General features: G+C 38.2%; 2 protein-coding genes and 1 pseudogene across 3 annotated transcripts; 2 read left to right on the top strand and 1 right to left on the bottom strand.

Moving 5' to 3' along the window:
* Positions 1-1,117: 1,117 nt before the first annotated feature.
* On the top strand, positions 1,118-2,371 carry LOC147853434 (EID1-like F-box protein 2 pseudogene; annotated as a pseudogene). The gene is made up of 2 exons (XR_015531230.1): positions 1,118-1,246; positions 1,351-2,371. The product of XR_015531230.1 is annotated as an EID1-like F-box protein 2 pseudogene (transcript).
* Positions 2,372-3,906: 1,535 nt separating this feature from the next.
* NS1 (Class II aminoacyl-tRNA and biotin synthetases superfamily protein) lies at positions 3,907-11,101 on the bottom strand. Its single transcript, XM_087332201.1, has 16 exons — positions 10,551-11,101; positions 9,804-9,872; positions 9,601-9,705; positions 9,415-9,522; positions 9,162-9,299; positions 9,005-9,085; positions 8,737-8,814; positions 8,575-8,643; positions 8,424-8,498; positions 7,154-7,237; positions 5,178-5,264; positions 4,995-5,090; positions 4,801-4,875; positions 4,593-4,719; positions 4,310-4,466; positions 3,907-4,216 (listed from the first exon to the last, which is right to left on the bottom strand). The coding sequence occupies exons 1-15, from the start codon at positions 11,067-11,069 to the stop codon at positions 4,351-4,353; spliced, it is 1,827 nt and encodes a 608-aa protein (XP_087188327.1). The 5' UTR covers positions 11,070-11,101; the 3' UTR covers positions 3,907-4,216; positions 4,310-4,350.
* Positions 11,102-15,415: 4,314 nt separating this feature from the next.
* On the top strand, positions 15,416-17,473 carry LOC147853436 (protein ANTAGONIST OF LIKE HETEROCHROMATIN PROTEIN 1-like). Its single transcript, XM_087332559.1, has one exon. The coding sequence runs from the start codon at positions 15,611-15,613 to the stop codon at positions 17,021-17,023; it is 1,413 nt and encodes a 470-aa protein (XP_087188685.1). The 5' UTR covers positions 15,416-15,610; the 3' UTR covers positions 17,024-17,473.
* The last annotated feature ends 219 nt before the right edge of the window (positions 17,474-17,692 follow it).

Consider the following 17,692-nt stretch of genomic DNA (forward strand, 5'->3'; position numbering starts at 1 on the left):
GATAGTATACTAACTATGGGCCTTCGAGAATCACTATTGTCAAGTATTCCCCAAGGTTATTGTATGTTTACAAACTAGGGGCATTGGAAAAAGTTATTGCATTATTGGTATCTCTTGTTTATGGAGAGTGTGAGTTGCTCCAACATGTTTATTGTTTGTGAGTTTCATTATTCCGTTAATTAAAGGCACAACCCATATTCTTCATCCCCAAATGCAATGTGGTTGTATCAATTAATGTCACAACACTTCTAGAGTCCCCACTTCAAGTAATGATCCTTCCTTTTACAAGGGCATCATGTTCTGTATGTTAACATTCTATATCTAGTAAATCTACTGAAAAGAACATAGGAAAAAATAAAGTATCTACTTGTCCAAACCAATCATCACGTTGAGTTGGAAGTTGGGTCCCATTTCGCAGTTGGCATACACATTCCCACATGATGAAGTCTAATTTATTGTCAAGGCAAGTATATGCATAATGCCAACACACATGATTAATAATCACTGGATGGAAAAAATAGATTTCACTTACATGAGTGATAAGCTATCTGAAAGCTACAATATGGATATAATCTGATCAAAGGTGGCAAGTGACCAAGTTCCTTAAGGATGACGATTACTCATCCTATGTCTTATTAGACAATCATATGTCTACAACTAGCAATTTCTCTTGTTGATGAGATCAAGGGAAATATATGTGCGGACAAAGTTGTAATATTCACAAGGTTTTCTTTCATTTTCCCAAATGCCCATGTGCTTTTGTTATTTACGAAATACCCTCGATCAACCGATTATATGTGATCAAGTCATCCCCACTTTTCTCAGTGTAGGTGGGCCATCTTTTTCCTCTCCGGTTCAATGGTTGACCCGGGCGACAATTTGGAAATGAAAGGAAGAACTCGGCATGATCATGGTGTCTGAGTGGTTCTCGGAGTTATAGGGTGGTGTAGCTTCAAATACGGCAGCGGGTGTTGTCTCCCAGGAGATAAGGAATACGACCAGACCAGCGAGCGAGAGAGCCGAGAGAGCCGAGAGAGGGCCCTTGTTCTGTTGGCCCATGGTGTGTACATGAAACCATTTATATCAGAAAATATTACATAATAAACCTCTTGAACTCATCCGGGGCCCTTCCCTCGAGAACAGAGCATGTAGAAGATGCTGCTGCTGCGATGAAGCTTCCTGCTCAACCTCTGGCTGGTTCCTTTCCTCTACTCAGAACTCATCCGCAACGCTTTTCATCTTTCCTGTAAGTCCGATCTTCCTTCCTGCCTTCCTGTTTCGAGCAACTGAAAGGCTCTGTCTCATATGCATAGCGCTTTGTCGACAACTAGTCCTTCCTTTTGTCATCAGGTGAAGAAGTTTTCTCATCAGAATCTGGCTCAAAACAAAAAAAAACATTTTATCATGCGGAGAGGAACTCGGCAAATTAAAAGCCTCCGAAAACAGAGGTGTAAATTAGGGGTTTTCTGATGTGTGGAAATTAGGCTTTTTGTTCCCAAACCATCTTCAGGTCGAGATGAAGACGAACAAGAGCCGACGATGTCTTCATTCGGATTCATGTATATGCAACCATGGTCATCTCACAGAAGAGGTCCTTTTATTAGTATTTGAATCACAGAATTGGAACCCTTTCCTCATCGCCGACATCGCCCCTGTATGTAGGTGGTTTTCAGAGCTCGTAAAGAAACACCTTTGGAAACTGTTTTGCTTCTCAAGGGGCCCGAAAATGGTATCAGAGCTCACCTCAGGATCCCGACCTGCTATAGAAGGAGGTTGGGATGCTCTGGGAAGGCTTATGATCTATTGTGCTGGGGAATCTCAGGAAATCACTTCTCATGGAGTCTCTGCCCGGGAAATGTCGTCTAGGGAAGTCTCCACTAGGGGAACCTCTGTGAATCTTCGTGTGGGTCCCCACTTTGTCCGGACAACAAGGTTCTCAAAGACTTCTGGAAGGAGCTTTCTTGTACCTGAATGCAGATCTGACGTCTTGTATATAAGTGACCCTTGTGAACACCAAGGCAAGAGCAATAATAATAGCAGTGGTGGTGGTGATGAAGATGATATAGGCTTCTTCAGGGGTGTATTCCGTGATTTTTTAAACTCGGCCACCAGAAAATTGCTGCTTGAATTGTGTGTCAAGCTTGAGGCGAAGGACATTTTTTGTCCCTATTGCTTTAATAGGGTTTGGAGTTTGTTACGTGCTAATATGATACCAAAGAGTGCCCATAGAAGGCTCGCTGCACACGGTGATGTCAAATATTTTGTATGCCTTAATGGCCATCTGTATGGTTCTTGCTCACTGATGCATCTTTCGGACTCGGATGTATCATCTGATTGAGGATAATAGTTACTCTGTGCTGTGATTTTTTTAGAGAGGGGGTATTGTTCTTAATGCATTTATGTCTCTTTCTTTGCTCTGTAACCATTTCAGAGAGATGAGCGACATTAGTTTCTATGCTTTAGCTATTTAATTTCTACATGGATCATTTTTGGCATAATGTTTGCCTAGATCCTATAGGAATTCAGATAGAAGTAGTGTGAAACCCTGTATTAATACCTAATCGATGACTGATATAAGAGAATTTTAAATTCATACAAACAATGTTGCCTAGAGACAGATTATAAATAGTAAAGCATAGCCTTCCATGACTTTCTCATGTTGAAGGTCAATGTTTCAATTGTTAAATTTTTGCAATCATGATACTTCATCGATTCAACAATTAATTTCTTTGTCAACTTTTAACAATCAAGGTGGTGTACAGATTCACTGGTTATGGAAGAATGAAATTAAACGCATACTTCTGTTGCTTCATCTATGCTACACCATAACATGATGGCACATCAATAGTGCAACTTGACCACCTTGTAGAACTATTTCAAAGTAGTTCATAATGTCTACTGAAATTTTGATTCGCATCTGAAGAGCAAGAAGCTGTTAGTTGAGCTATACATTAGTCGCTAACAAATAGGCTTCATTCAGCAGTACTTGCCTTTGATTCTTGTAGCCATTGCATTTACATCAATCGACAGAAGAGTTAAATTTTAATAGACTTAACCAAAATTTTAATAGACTTTATGACTACAAGATGTACAAAATTGATTGAGATCAAAGACATTGAGTTTCCAATATACGTATTAGATCTGATTGAAATTCACAAGGAAAAGTGTATTAAATGTGCCAGGTATATCTGAATGACCAAAGAAAATTTGCACATTGTCAACATCAAGATGAAGAAGCCCTTCCTAGCAACTTCACCAATTGCAGAATGTTGTGGTTAACATGAGACCTAATTACTGGTCTGGTTCTAACACTCTTCTTGGTCTCAGAATAGATCATGAAATAAATGAAGCAAAACCTAAACAAAATAAAACACTGCGTGTTCTTAGAAAAATGTTAGGCACCAATAAATATATCATGTAAAAGTTGACGTCAACCCCTCACTAAAATGCTAAACAAGGTGAATTTATCCACAGTTATGTGACCATTATGGGAAAATTAGGTGAGATCCATTGGGAAATAACCTAGTAGTGTTTGCTAATGCCCAACCACAAAGAATCCAAATATTTTTAAGCCACGGAAGATGGGTAACCACCTTGCAAGAAGTTGATCAGAACAAGTAGTCCAACACAAAAAAACTCGAAAGAGCATGCAGAGGTTACAGAATATAGAAAACCCATTGGGGGTAATATCACAGCCTAAGAAATTTACTATCTGCCTACAGCTTATTGCATATAGAAGAGCTAGACGCATTTTCAGGCGTGACAGACTTTCAAGGAAAGAACAAAAACCAAATGGTCTTTGACCCAAATCAATTGTTGGCTTCGTATGGGCAACTATGTACAAGTGAAAGGGTACTACTATCGAAGGGAGTATATTTGAGTTAGAGATCTGTTACTTGCAACTGGTTTCCAACAAAATATCTTTCAGATCTTCAATATCTGTGAGTTTCTTATTAAATTTCATATGCGTACAAAAAAATTGAATCTTCAATTAAGAAGATGAAATATCAATATGGTGACATTGCAGTGCATTGAGCATCCAAAATCTGTCCAAACATGGTTATTGCAATTATATATTACCATGTAGATCAGCAGAGAAAAAAGGACATAGTATCTTCTGAGGTAGCCATTAGTTAAAAACTGAGTTTAGCGGCTTGAAACTCATTCACCATTGCATTCTCATGTCGAGGAATGAACCCAATAAGTCTCATTGTTCCTGAAAGAGACCAATATAGAACATTAAAATACGTAACTTCGGAATAAAGATAACAACCCAATAGGAGCAATATATAAAACTGTAATTCTATACCAGACAGGTGTATAAGACCTCATTCAATATGCGCAAACCGTTCAAAACTCAGCAGAGCCTGGTGACCTTGGGAAAGGAATGACATCTCGAATGTTTTCGATGCCTGTTACAAATTGGACAAGCCTCTCAAAGCCCAAACCAAAGCCAGCATGCGGCACTGTCAAAAATAATGATCAAATATTGTTATGAATCCTTACAGATATTGGAATCATATCAATGGATGTGAACATTGCATTTAACAGGTGAAAATGATGAACTTTTGGTTGCTACCAGACAACTGTACCTGTACCATATCGCCGCAGGTCAAGATACCACCAATAATTACTTTTCTCCAATCCTACCTCCTCAATACGCCTCTCAAGTACATCTAGCCGCTCTTCCCTTTGGCTTCCACCTATCAGCTCACCAACCTTTACCAGGGAGAGAGCTCAAATATTAAAAGATGTTTTTGTAACATCCTTCATATTTTCATGGTTTATATGATTCCATACCTTTGGAACAAGCACGTCCATTGCTGCAACAGTCTTTCCATCATCATTTATTCTCATATAGAAGGCCTTTATATCCTGCAGCATATTACTCATTGACAGGTATCACAATTTACCACAATTCCTTGTCTTTACATGCGCAGATGACAAGAGAGTACATAGAAGGACCTCATCATCACTCAAAACAGATGAACTACCTTAGGGTAATCAGTAACTATAACAGGAGTTCCTTTAAAAAACTTCTCGGTAATATATCGCTCATGTTCACTCTGTAAATCGCAACCCCACTTGACCTACACACAACTATAATCATCGATGAGAAATGGGATAGCAGGGTGGAACTGTTGGATATGCTAACCTCACAAATTGATCTGGCATACTTGATACTCGAATTTCTCGTTGGATTTCAACAATATATCTACGGCATCTGTATAAGTTATGTGAACGAAATCCTTTTCGGCAACATCCTGCCAAAAGAAGTCAAAAATTAATACTGCTACAAACTACAGCATTAGTAAATAGGTCAGAAGAAATAGTTGCATCCCTACAATCCTAACAACAGGTCACTGCAGGCAGAGTTTGAAGTTGTCTACCAAACCCCTTCTATAGTTTTAACTGTAGTTAGCTAGTTAGAATAGATGTTGCAACACATTGAGGTTCCAGAGATATTCTTTGGAAAATCATGGCTAAATGAGCAAGTAACATGGAGAATGAGCACTTCACACATGAAATTGCTGGCACCATAGTGCTGAAATAGAAATGCTCCCTCTCATTTCTATATAGATTAAGTGGAGTATATTACACAATCTAGAGGAACCATAGACACACTAGAGGTCGTATTGATATCCACAAGAAGAACACCAAACCCACCTTGTTTTTATCTAGAGTCACTTAAGGGTGTGTCATAATTCAGAGTGAGAAGAGAGCTTCCAACAGATCAACTAAAAGATATGTTGCTTTTGAAGCCTTCTGATACAAGTGAACCCAGATCTAATTCTAAAACTAGAGATGGACGCTTCACTTTTTTTATATGGTCCTTTTGGGTGTCTATGCAGAGCCAAAGTCATAGGAGATGGATAACGATGAGCAGATGCAAGAGCTTGGATCTGAGAGATAAAAAGTCATAATTCAGCAACTACAATTGGCCTTTCTTGTGTCAAGAACTCTGCTCTATTCCTCTTTGGTTATTGCTATTCTTGCCTCCATATTGAATCCGCCCATCTGTTATTAAATAATGAACCTCGTTTTTTGTAAATAAAATCTCTTCCTTACCAATGACTGAAGCTCGTGCATACAACACTGTTGCCATAACATCAGTTCCTTCTCACATTAGTGCTGATCTACAGGAACCGAATCAATACCGACACAGCTTTCCTTCCAACTTTTTCTGTTTCAAAAACGTCCAGAACACCATATACTCTAAAATAGCACCCCCAAAACCTTGAAAACTATCCCTTGGATACGAGGAAAAGAAGGATGTGAACTGAGTTCTATGAAGGATATATCACTTGCAATGATATCTCATAGGATGGGTAAAGCCTTGGTTCCACATAATACTAGATTAACTGAGGCTTTGTTTATACTAAAATATTTCATTAACCTTATGGTTCCATGTTAATTTCATGGGATTTGCCCAGAAGAGGTTGCCAACCTCAGAGCTCCACACTGACCACAGACAGGCGTGAATACCCAAGACCTCTGAGACTTATCGGTGAGATGTTATACTCAGTGACCAGCACTCGGTCAGAAAACGGGTCACAATCAGGATATGTCTGTCCCGTCCTAGGGGGTAGAGAAAGGGGTTCTACGCCCAAGGGGGTTATCATTAAGGCATGCACACATTAACTAATTAATCATAACATGAGGGAGCTGTGTGTTCTCTTAGAAAGGATATGGGGAAGTTGGAACCCTCAAATCAGAAGTGAATCAAATCAATACTTGATCATACACAGAAACAAGTAAGCGAGAAGAATCAATGTGGAGACAACAGTGGGTGGTTGGTTAAAAAAATCAACCACTCTCCGCCTTTCCAAGCTTTACATAGATGTAGCCTGCCTTTAAAGGCAGGCTACATTGATTGCCTGCTCAAATGAAGCAATTTCTATCCTATTTCAGATCTCAAAAGAACCCATGGATGGGTCATACACTAATTGATCCTATATATGTGATTCGTAAAAATCTCAACGGCTACATTTTTTTAATTACCAAAATGCTTCTCCTAATCATCGAAATTACCTCCCCAGCCAGACAGCCAAGATTCCATAGGCCACATTTTTCTCTACAGGAAAGTTAATATAGGACTAGCATAATAACGACAAAGGATGTACATAAACAACTAGCAATCACAATTACATACATTCAAACGAGCAATGATTCCCTTCTCAATCCATGTGTCGAAAAATTGCATGTCTTCTTTGCACTCATCCAATACATGTTGCACCTATACACAAGAAAACAGATTGTCAAACTCATAAAGGCACTTAGCTAGCCAACTTTCTTTTGTTATTGTGCAAGTAAACCATGCTTTGGAAACAAGAAACTACCATTTTCATATGATAGAAAGACAACATTGTATCAAAGAAGAGCATAATTTTCACAGCCAGTTTCTTTCTGTTTGGCAGGGATCTTCATACACTAAGCATCAATACTTCTCAAGAGGAAAATACTCCCATTGTCTAGAACAATTGTGATACAGATATTAATTGCGCGATCTCTGCTATAAACCTCCTATTATTCCGCATCTTACAATCTCGAGATTCATTTGGATGGGACAAGAGTAACAGTAACCATTGATTAGCATGATGAATGATATTCATACAGCTATATGGTTTGGCATCACTAGATGCAAAAAGGAACATCTTAATCTTGTTATCGATCAGTACACCAGCGGAGTTCAAGTTATTCAGGGTTTGGCATTATTCATGACATGATTCATGAATAGTGCCAAAAAATGCTGCTTCCTAATGCTGAATATGGTACAGAACCACTTCTACCTGTTTATCAAGAGTAGGAAATGGCATCTTCATGCAGCCCCTCTTTAAAATATCAAACCTCAAAAACAATATTCGAACTCAGATAGAGAGATGAATAAGATGCTAGAGGACTTCGCTCATAAAGGTCCTACGCAAAAATCTGTGGACTTTCTTTTTTTATCATTGTATCCATCTAAAATTTGTATCTTCTCAAATCTGTGGACACGTGTACGGTGTAGGATTTAGGAATTCAGGACTTCGGAGATGGGATTTTCCAAGAAATGCGAAAGAGATGGAATTCAAGCAGTACAAGTGATATAGGATGGAGTCATGGATAGATGTTTAGATTTTCATTAGATTTCATGTATGATCTAATGACCAATACTGCTGCAAAAGTTATTTTGCCTTGGAAGCAGAATTAATGCCCATATTTGAGCCTGATGGATATGTGCTATGCCCATCATCTATAATTTCTTTGATGTAGTATTTACACACAATTTAACCAGAAAAAGTCAGTCATAAATAATAGAGGAAACATGTGTGGGATAACTCAGATCACATCAATCATTTCATTATTTTCTAGAACATGCAAAATTGTCATGGAAACAGAAAGAGAATATCAATAACCTAGATGATGATGAGTAAGGAACCTACAACATTCTTCAAGTAAGTAGATGCACAAGCCATATCATCTTTCAAGTCAGCAAAAGCAAGTTCTGGCTCAATCATCTGCAAAAGAATGTAAATTTTATATGCTTATGAACCAGTGGAGACATGGTGCATTATTGAAAGATTCAGTCTTCACCCAGAATTCTGCAAGATGGCGTGATGTATTAGAGTTTTCCGCGCGAAATGTTGGGCCAAAGGTATAAACCTTACATAGAGCAAGTGCAAAAAGTATTCAGATTCACCATAACGATAAGAAGCTGTAAAGGATGATGTTGACTCAAATTTCATATTTTCACACATCAGAAAGTGCTGTTGCATAAATCTCTGCATTAAGTTGGCCTGAAACTGTCAAAAATGCTGGCTTTCCAAAAAAATCCTGTAAATAAAAACTACCACGTCATTAATACACTGCAATAGAAAATATAATAATGGTTATAACAGGTGCTTCTGACAGATCATTTATAAGTCCATTAATAGTGATTTTGTGTTGTGCACAAACACTTCAGATTCTCACTTTTCAAGACACAAAATAGAAGTAGGTTCTCCACCATGGATGTCATCCTTACCTTTGACCAGTCAAGGATCCCATCTTTTGTGCTTGGTATCTGTCGAATAGGCGTTGTTGTATCCTTTGCAGAGCTTGGAACCTGCCCAAATAGTTAAGTGTAAGCAGAACTTATAAGTAATCAAATTTCCTCTGCAATCATCCTACTTGAGACTCACAAGTGTGGTTACACAAAACTGTTCACCAGCACCCTCACAGTCAGAAGCAGTAATAATAGGGCTAGCCACCCAAATAAACCCTTTCTCTTGAAAGAATTTGTGGGTTGCAAATGCCAAAGCATTACGGACCCGTGAAACCTGGAATCCATGGAAATGTGATTATAATATGTTTTGCTCAAAACAATAGAGAGTTTCGTTTTCTCTAACACATCATGAAAAATAAGTTCACAAATACTGGAGAGAGAGTACTCACAGCACCAAATGTATTTGTCCGCGGCCGCATATGGGCTATTGTGCGTAAATACTCTCGACTAAGCTTTTTTTTCTGCACAGGGTAAGTGGTTGCATCACTGCTGCCAATCTACACATAAAATAACAGATTAAATTAGCCATTGAATTAGGTAACTAAAGCTCATTGACCAAAACGTTATAGTTTTACCAATTGCAGTTTCGATGCCTTGAGCTCCACTTTTTGCTTTGAACCTTGGCTTTCGATCAATAGCCCCTCTACAGCGACAGATGCCCCGGTAGAAACTGACTCTATCTAATGAAACATAAATAATCATGAGTATATAGCATTCATTACATTCATATCATCTAATACCAAAATATTTGTAAGCTCCAGGATTCTCATGAGACTACCATGTCATACCCTTCTGCATCTGAGGTTATAATACATTGCAGGTTTGACAGGCAGGAACCATCGTTGACCTGTAAAAAGCAACATGTTTTTATACGTTCTTAGCATTTTTGCATTTGTTGATTCTAAATTTAAACTTTGGTTTTACAGTTTGTTTTGATATAGAGGAAGAGTAGTCACAGGGGGTGGAAATTTTTCAGCTTTGCATATCCTATTCCATTACCTTCTGCCATTTCTTTCTTTCTCTAAACCGGGAGGCGGGAGGGGAGAGGGGAGGGAGCAAAAAGCATTAATAAATCTTTATTTCTCTCTTGAAAGCATGTTCAATATGCATAAGGATGGATTTCAGTAGCACGGCAGAGGGAAAGCAAAGGACTTTACGCAATATATTGAAGAGAAAAAAACTGTTTTCCAATTCAATATGCATGATAAAAGCAAATGCCTTTACTTAGCAAGCATGATATTTCTACAATTTATAGATATAATTTTGTTTCTTTCTCCCTGTCAAAAGCAATGTCAGTTTATTGAAGAAGTAAATGAGCTTCCTGTTTCAGTGTGAATGAGGAAACCAAACAAAGACTTTACTGAACATGCATGGTATTTATGTCTCATTCATCGAAACTATACTGAATAAGAAGGAAACGAGTTTCCCTATTTAGATTTAGTGTAAAATGGAAAAGCAAAAATGTTTTTTACTCAACAAGTATCACATGTCTACAATTTCACGAGATAAAATGGACGAGAAATACTTCTAGAAATGCAAATGTCTTCTGAATACGACAAGTTCGAACCCATCCACGAACTGTCATTTTCTGTCCAACACGCTCTAAGCCTTCATCCGTTCCTCCTTTGATATCAGCAACCCTTAACCTCTTCTGGAATGTTCCCACTGATAGTTTAAACGAAGAATTCTTCTGATCCTTATCCTTTTCCCCGACCTTTGATGATGATGGTGCTGTGGATGGTTGCTCAATCTCTTGCACGTCTGAGCTTGAGCAATAGAGCTTCTTGACAGAACCACATATGTTTCTTCTTGTTCTTACCTGAGAGGGCGAATAAATATGCGTTAGGGTTTCTGGATAACTGGGAAGAAGGGTTGAGAATCGAGTGTAGTTGTTGCTGTTGACGTGGGCGATGCAAAGGACATTGACATGGCTGAGCAGAAGAGAAGAAGGGCGTGAAGAATGGTTGCTGCTCTTGAAGATAAAGGAGGTAAGGGCGTGGCGAGCAGTAGCAGGGCATGGATGGACGCAGAGATGGGCAGACATGGCTCCTCCTCCTGTTCTTCTTCTGCTCGTCTCTGCTGTCCTTTTCGTTTGCTTGTTAAGTATGTATGTACGTAAAGAACAGAGGAGGAGGAGGAGGAAGAAGAGACAGAAAAAAGAAGAAGGAAGAAGGAAATTGCAGTCCATATCCACTCCAAACCATTTAGTTTGGTGGTTTCATTCATCGTTAATCGGCTCGAGATTTCGGGTATTTACCCAAATGCCCCTCCCCGTCTGAGCTGAACTTTCTGAAATTCCTACACGATACCCTCCCTTCCCTCGTCTTCTGCGTTCTTCTTAGTTCCAACTTCCAACTTCCTTCCCTCCATAACCTCTATATATATATATATATATATATATATGTTATGTACATACTCTAATGGCCCCCGCCCTAGCCACACTTCTTCACACTCTCTCCACTATTCCTGTCCTTGCATCTGACACTATATGTCTTTGTTACGCTATATGTCTTTGCTTTATACATATCGTTTCTCGTGACCTCATAGATGCCACATCGACCAAATCTCTGTCACTTGCTATGGCAAGCTATTCCAATCTAGGTAGTAGAAGAGAGTCGTTATTGTTGCCACATGGAACGAGTTACCGAGTTCAAGACACATCCATCTCTCACATCGGATGCATCCATGAGTTTGACTCGATGTGAATTCAAATGTATCCAACTAATGATTGTGTGATCTCCAAATACTTGGCACGCCCATCTAAATTATGGTTGGGTTGCCCGCTTCCAAAATTTTGCAACATGCATCATGCACATCCTTTCTACTAATTTCTTATTTAACTTGATGGGGCGATTGTTCCTCAAATGTTGTCCAAGTTGTCCAAGTATATTGTAGTATTTATTACTATTAGAGCATTAAGAAATCATTTATGGTTAATTGCACATTTTGTCTATGCATTATTAAATTAGGAAAATTAATTAATTTGTGGCTTTTGGAGGAAACTTGTGGGCATTTTATGGACTATAGTAAATTAGAGTGACGTATCGATCATTTGCTCGGAGCTTTAGTACACCACATGATGAACATAATGCAAGTAAAACATCATAAGTGCATACCAAATAGGTTGAAAGACTTGAATACATAAATCAAAGAGTTTGTAAAGTAAATTGAACATGTGATGAATCGAATGATCGTTTGGTTTAAAGTATTCAGAAATTCATAGAATTATGTTTTTATATATAAGGAAATTGTCCATATTTATTTTCAGAAGTAGTCACTCTATGTTCCACCAAAGTGGAGTTCCTAAACACGTGATTGTTAATATTGAGCATATATATTTTATCAACACGACGTCAACCGTTTTCCAATTAAAACGACAAGATTCTAATCTTCCTCGTCTCTCAACGTTTTTAATCATGTAATTATGAGTTGAAACTTCAATTTCCCTTGCATATACATATATACGTCATAACGAAATAACCCAACGTATTTTGGTATAACATTCATCAATTTGATCAAACGAAAGCCTTAATTCCCTCGACTCGATCAACGCCTTCCATATAGTCTAATGACAACAATGTGAAGCTCAATTTTACAATGTTTGACATTTATTTTATTGTCTTTCAAAGTTAGAATATGTATGCCATACAATGCTCCCTATTTTGCATCTTGGACATAGCCTACTACATTGATGCATAGTAGACATCACAACAAACATTTTGCATCAATATCATTAACCACCAATAAATCTAGTTGGGCTGATTTCAATATGTTATGAATAATCCGTATGGGTTATCATAAATATATCGGTCTTTGACATACATTTGATAATCAATTTCTTGCCATTTTCATTGAAAATACAAAAAAATCTAATGAAAAGTAGTTAAAGGTTGCTTCCACGGGGAAGCATGTACATTCTTGATGTCGAGACTTGATGGGATGATTGAAATTAGTAGCTTATTGACGTATATTGTATGTGGGTTAGCAATGACACGTGGGTATGAAAGTAAAGGAGTCCTAAATTCAAAATACCCATGTTGAATGCGTTAAGTTGTCTAATTCTGGGGCTACCTCAAAGTTTGTTACCCTACATGTGGAAAATAAAAGTATAGATTATACATCCCAAAACCTAAAATACTTAAATAATGAGGGCATCAGACGTGAGACCTATATTTATAGAGGTCGAATACAATACCATTACATTTTACTTTTCATTGTTTATGGATATAGTTATTTTATAACACATTATGAATCCATCGACAATGAGATGGACGACTTAAATCTTATTAATCCATATGTGATGGTATCTTCTGTGATAAATATACTGCAACAATGGGCAAGTTTGTTGACTTGAACCATATTACTTTCTCACGTGATCCAATGGTGAAATACAAAATACAAGATTTGTGCTTTCCTCGACCATGGATCACCCATCTTGCCCCCATCAGACCATATAGAGGATGGTTAACCTGCAACATTCATCGAACATTCTTGGGTCATCAAATAGAGCCATCACATGATGGTATGACAAACTAAAGGAAAATCGTTTTGTTGGTGACATGCTAATTACATGCATGGTCAACCTTTTAGTAAAAAAATCACTCGACTTCATAAATGAAAACCTTTCAAACCGTAATGTTAATCATGAGAATGACATGTTCATTTGCTGGAGACACTTTCGTGTCAAAACCTGCAATCTAGCACATTAGATGTTGAATTTGTAGTCAAACATTTCATATTGTGTTTTGGTGTTGTACAAACAAAATTCCAAAAAGTTGGTTATATACAAGTGAACATGAGGGTACAAGTCCAACACATTAAGAATCCATGGAAGGTAGCAAATAGAAGGCCATGTGATACTAAATTTAGTACAAAAACCATTGGTAAAATAGTTCCTCAACCAGGATTCTATAGGATTCCACAATATCTTTCTTATTCTCTGGTGATTTTCTTGATGGGGCATCTAAAACAGTGTGTTTGCAATTGCTACTTCTAACAAAGATTAAAGCTTTAATGAATGTTAACAAATTTACTACTATTGCACATTGAGGGACACTCTCACTTTTGATTGAAATCCAACTCACATAACACGTTACACACCTTTAACAATTATGTGTTTTTTTTTTTTCAAAATATGATGTGGAAAGAAGGTAACGAGGAGGTAGTCACAACATAAAGTTAGTTGCTAATCATAGGATTACATAGCCACCAATAACAGGGGAAAGCTACTAGAAATATGCTTATTTGTACTTGAAACTCGAAATGTGTACTTACCTAATCTCGAAACTACCCAAACATGACTATTTAGAAGTTGGGGATCCTAATCATAGAATTAGAAACAAGATTAGTAGCTTAATGTGCCAATGACGAGAAGCAATACATAAACTTGAGGTATAATCAAGTTTTGAAGTGTCCTATTTGAGTGTGATTATTCAGAAGTTGGGGCTCCTAATCATAGAATTAGAAACAAGATTAGTAGCTTAATGTGGTAATGATGAGAAGCAAGACATAAACTCGAGGCAAAATCAAGTACTGAAGTGTCCCATTTGAGTGTGATCAGGGTGCGCAGTCTCGTGTACACATACACACAATGGAATCTGGTTTCGATAGCCCCCCAGGTGAAAGGTTTTGATGTTAAAGCTTTGCATGTGGTTGGTTGACTAGGAGTTGCGGGTTCGGATCGAGCAGGCAAGGTAGCGAATGCGAGGGTGGGTGGGTAGCTAAGCTCACGGGGAAATTGGAATGAAGTACCCGATGAGACGAAAATATGTACTAGTGTGGCCCTCCCTAATGTGTACATAATAGACTATAGTAGAGCATTCATTCATTCATTCATTGAGAGAGAGAAAGGAAGACAAAAAGCTTGTTTGTTTTCAGACCATGGTCCATGACCTAGTAAGTAAAAGTAAGGAAGCTGCTTCTCTGTCTGTCTGTCTGTCTCTGTTTTGTGTTTGCTCTGTGGCGAGAAGTGAAGAAAGAAAGCCAAGAACGAAAGAAAGAAGAGGAGGAGGGGGCGATCGATCGTGTGAAAGGAAAACCCAAAGGAGTGTGTGTGTGCGTGAGACAAAACTCAAGCTCGCACGAGGTACTCTTCCCTTCTTGCTCTTCATCTCTTTCTGTTTTCAACTTATAGCTCTCTCTCATTCTCTCTGTCTGTATATTACAAATTAGGGTTCACAGCCGTCTTTCCTTTTTCGGCGCTTAAAAATTAGCCGTTTTCTTAATTTTGAGATTCACGAATTTTGGATTCTGGCTAGTAGTCAACTAGGCCGGTTTTCTTTTTATCGGCAATGTTTGCGTAGAGATTATGTTTCCTTGTTTTCTTTTCTCTGTGTCGGGTTTGTGTTAAAACCCACTCAGTTCTCTTGTGGTACTTTTCGTCTTATCAGGGTTTCTTGTCATTAATTGGGTGGGGAGAAGAGGACTACTTTCCTTACCCTGTTTGTGTAGGTTTTTTTTTTTTTTGTGAGTGAGTGTGTGTTTATTTTAAATGGAGACATTTCATATGATGCGTGGGTCTAATTCAGAAGGTTCAAATACATTCAGTGGTCTAAATCAGAGAATCTTAAACAACGGAATCTCCAGATGCAGGAAGAAGAATGTGCAGAGTATGAAGAGAACGGCCACATTCATCATCATCATCATCCAGGTGCAGAGTACGAAGAGAATGGCTGTATGGAACATCATCATCACAGTGCTGAGTATGAAGAAAATAATGAGCAATATGAAGACCATCTTTTGGAAGCAAAAATTGAGTTAGAAGAAAATGTCCTTTATGATGATGAAGCTACAATCTTTGAGCAAAATGCCCATCTAATGGAAATAGCACAAATGCATCAAGAAGGAGAAGAGATTGATATGAAGGATTGTAAAGATCTTGAATTAATGGATTTGAACCCGGCAACTGAGATTGTGATTCATGCGAAAGGTCTCCAGAGACGAGTATGGAAGAAAGAGAGATCACAAGCATGGTGGGATAGATGTAATGAACCTGATTTTCCTGAGGCTGAATTTCATCATGCTTTTCGGATGAGCCGCGCAACTTTTGATCATATTTGTGAAGAAATCGGGCCTGTGGTGTCAAAAGAAGACACAATGCTACGCCAAGCCATACCCGTACAACAGCGTGTCGCTGTATGTTTATGGCGACTCTCTTCTGGAGAGCCACTTAGACTCCTATCAAAGCGATTTGGTCTTGGTATCTCCACTTGTCATAAGCTTGTGATTGAGGTTTGCACTGCTATCAATGATGTTTTGTTACCAAAGTATATCCATTGGCCTTCACATGAACATGCCCAAGCTATTCGAGAAGGATTTGAAAGGATTACTGGCATCCCAGATATTGTAGGGGCCATTTACACCACCCACATGCCCATCATTGCTCCAAAAGTCAATGTCACCTCTTATTTCAACCGGAAACACACCGAACGAACCCAGAAAACCTCGTATTCTCTCACTTTACAAGGTGTGGTCGAAGCACATGGGCTGTTCACTGATATATGTATTGGGTGGCCGGGTTCTTACACTGATGAACACGTGCTCGAGAAATCAGCCCTATATGAAAGGGGGCTTAGTGGATTCTTGCATGGTGATTGGGTTGTTGGTGGGCCAAGTTATCCACCATTGGATTGGTTACTCTCACCCTATATTCAAGAGCATCTTACATGGACTCAACATGCCTTTAATGAAAGGGTTGAGGAGGCGCTAAAGATAGCGAGGAATGCATTCACTCGGCTTAAAGGACGGTGGCAATACTTGACAAAACGAGCCGAGATTAAGGTTCAAGAGTTACCAACTATACTTGGTGCTTGTTGTGTTTTACATAACATTTGTGAGCAACTTAGTGAACCTTTTGATCCCGACCTTTATATTCCCATTGAAGATGACGACACACCGTGTGAACACATGCCATGGTCTCAACTTTCATTAGAACGGCGTGAATATATTGCTCACAGTTTCTTGCATAGCATGCATTCGGGTATAATACCATCACTATAATTGACAGTTTTTGTTTTTTTTTACCATATTCATTTCCAAATTTTAAAATGAGAAAATTTTAATATTGAAAACCAGAGTGCATTGTGTACTGTGCATCTTGCATTGTAATAAGTACTAGCTGTTTATGTCAGAAAATATCTGAGTGGCTATAAATTCCACTCACAAACCATGACTATACATGGATGAATTTGAACTCATTGTCTGATGAGTTTACCACTATTTGGATAAGAAAATGTTGTAAACTTGTAACCTGCCACTTTATATATGAGTGGTAAAGCCATTGTGTGGCAAATTATTATTATGATGTGGCAACTGATTATTATGAACAGTATACCCGGAGGACAGAGCCACTAACATGGGTTGGGGGTGAAAACTAATCAGAAAATGATCTATATATGAGATTGTACTGTCTTCTCATTGTATACGTTGTGAAGGTTTATTTCACGTTAATGTGCAAGTGTACCATGTTTTTGAATACCTTTTCATAGGATCCAAATATACCAGAGGATAAATTTGGAAACCAATTAAATGTTGTTTTAATGGACTGGTGGCAACATGAAGCCTTGTAATCATTTACCATTCTTAAAGGCGCCCAAAGCTAGATTTTCTTAATTCATCGTGTGATTTATTATTAAGCTATTGAATTTCTTGGTCCGGCTAGGGAATTGT

This window comes from Azolla caroliniana, unplaced genomic scaffold (assembly GCF_043228905.1).
Source record: "Azolla caroliniana isolate FFs.n. ecotype wild unplaced genomic scaffold, voAzoCaro1.0.p SCAF_16, whole genome shotgun sequence".
Lineage (NCBI taxonomy): Eukaryota > Viridiplantae > Streptophyta > Polypodiopsida > Salviniales > Salviniaceae > Azolla > Azolla caroliniana.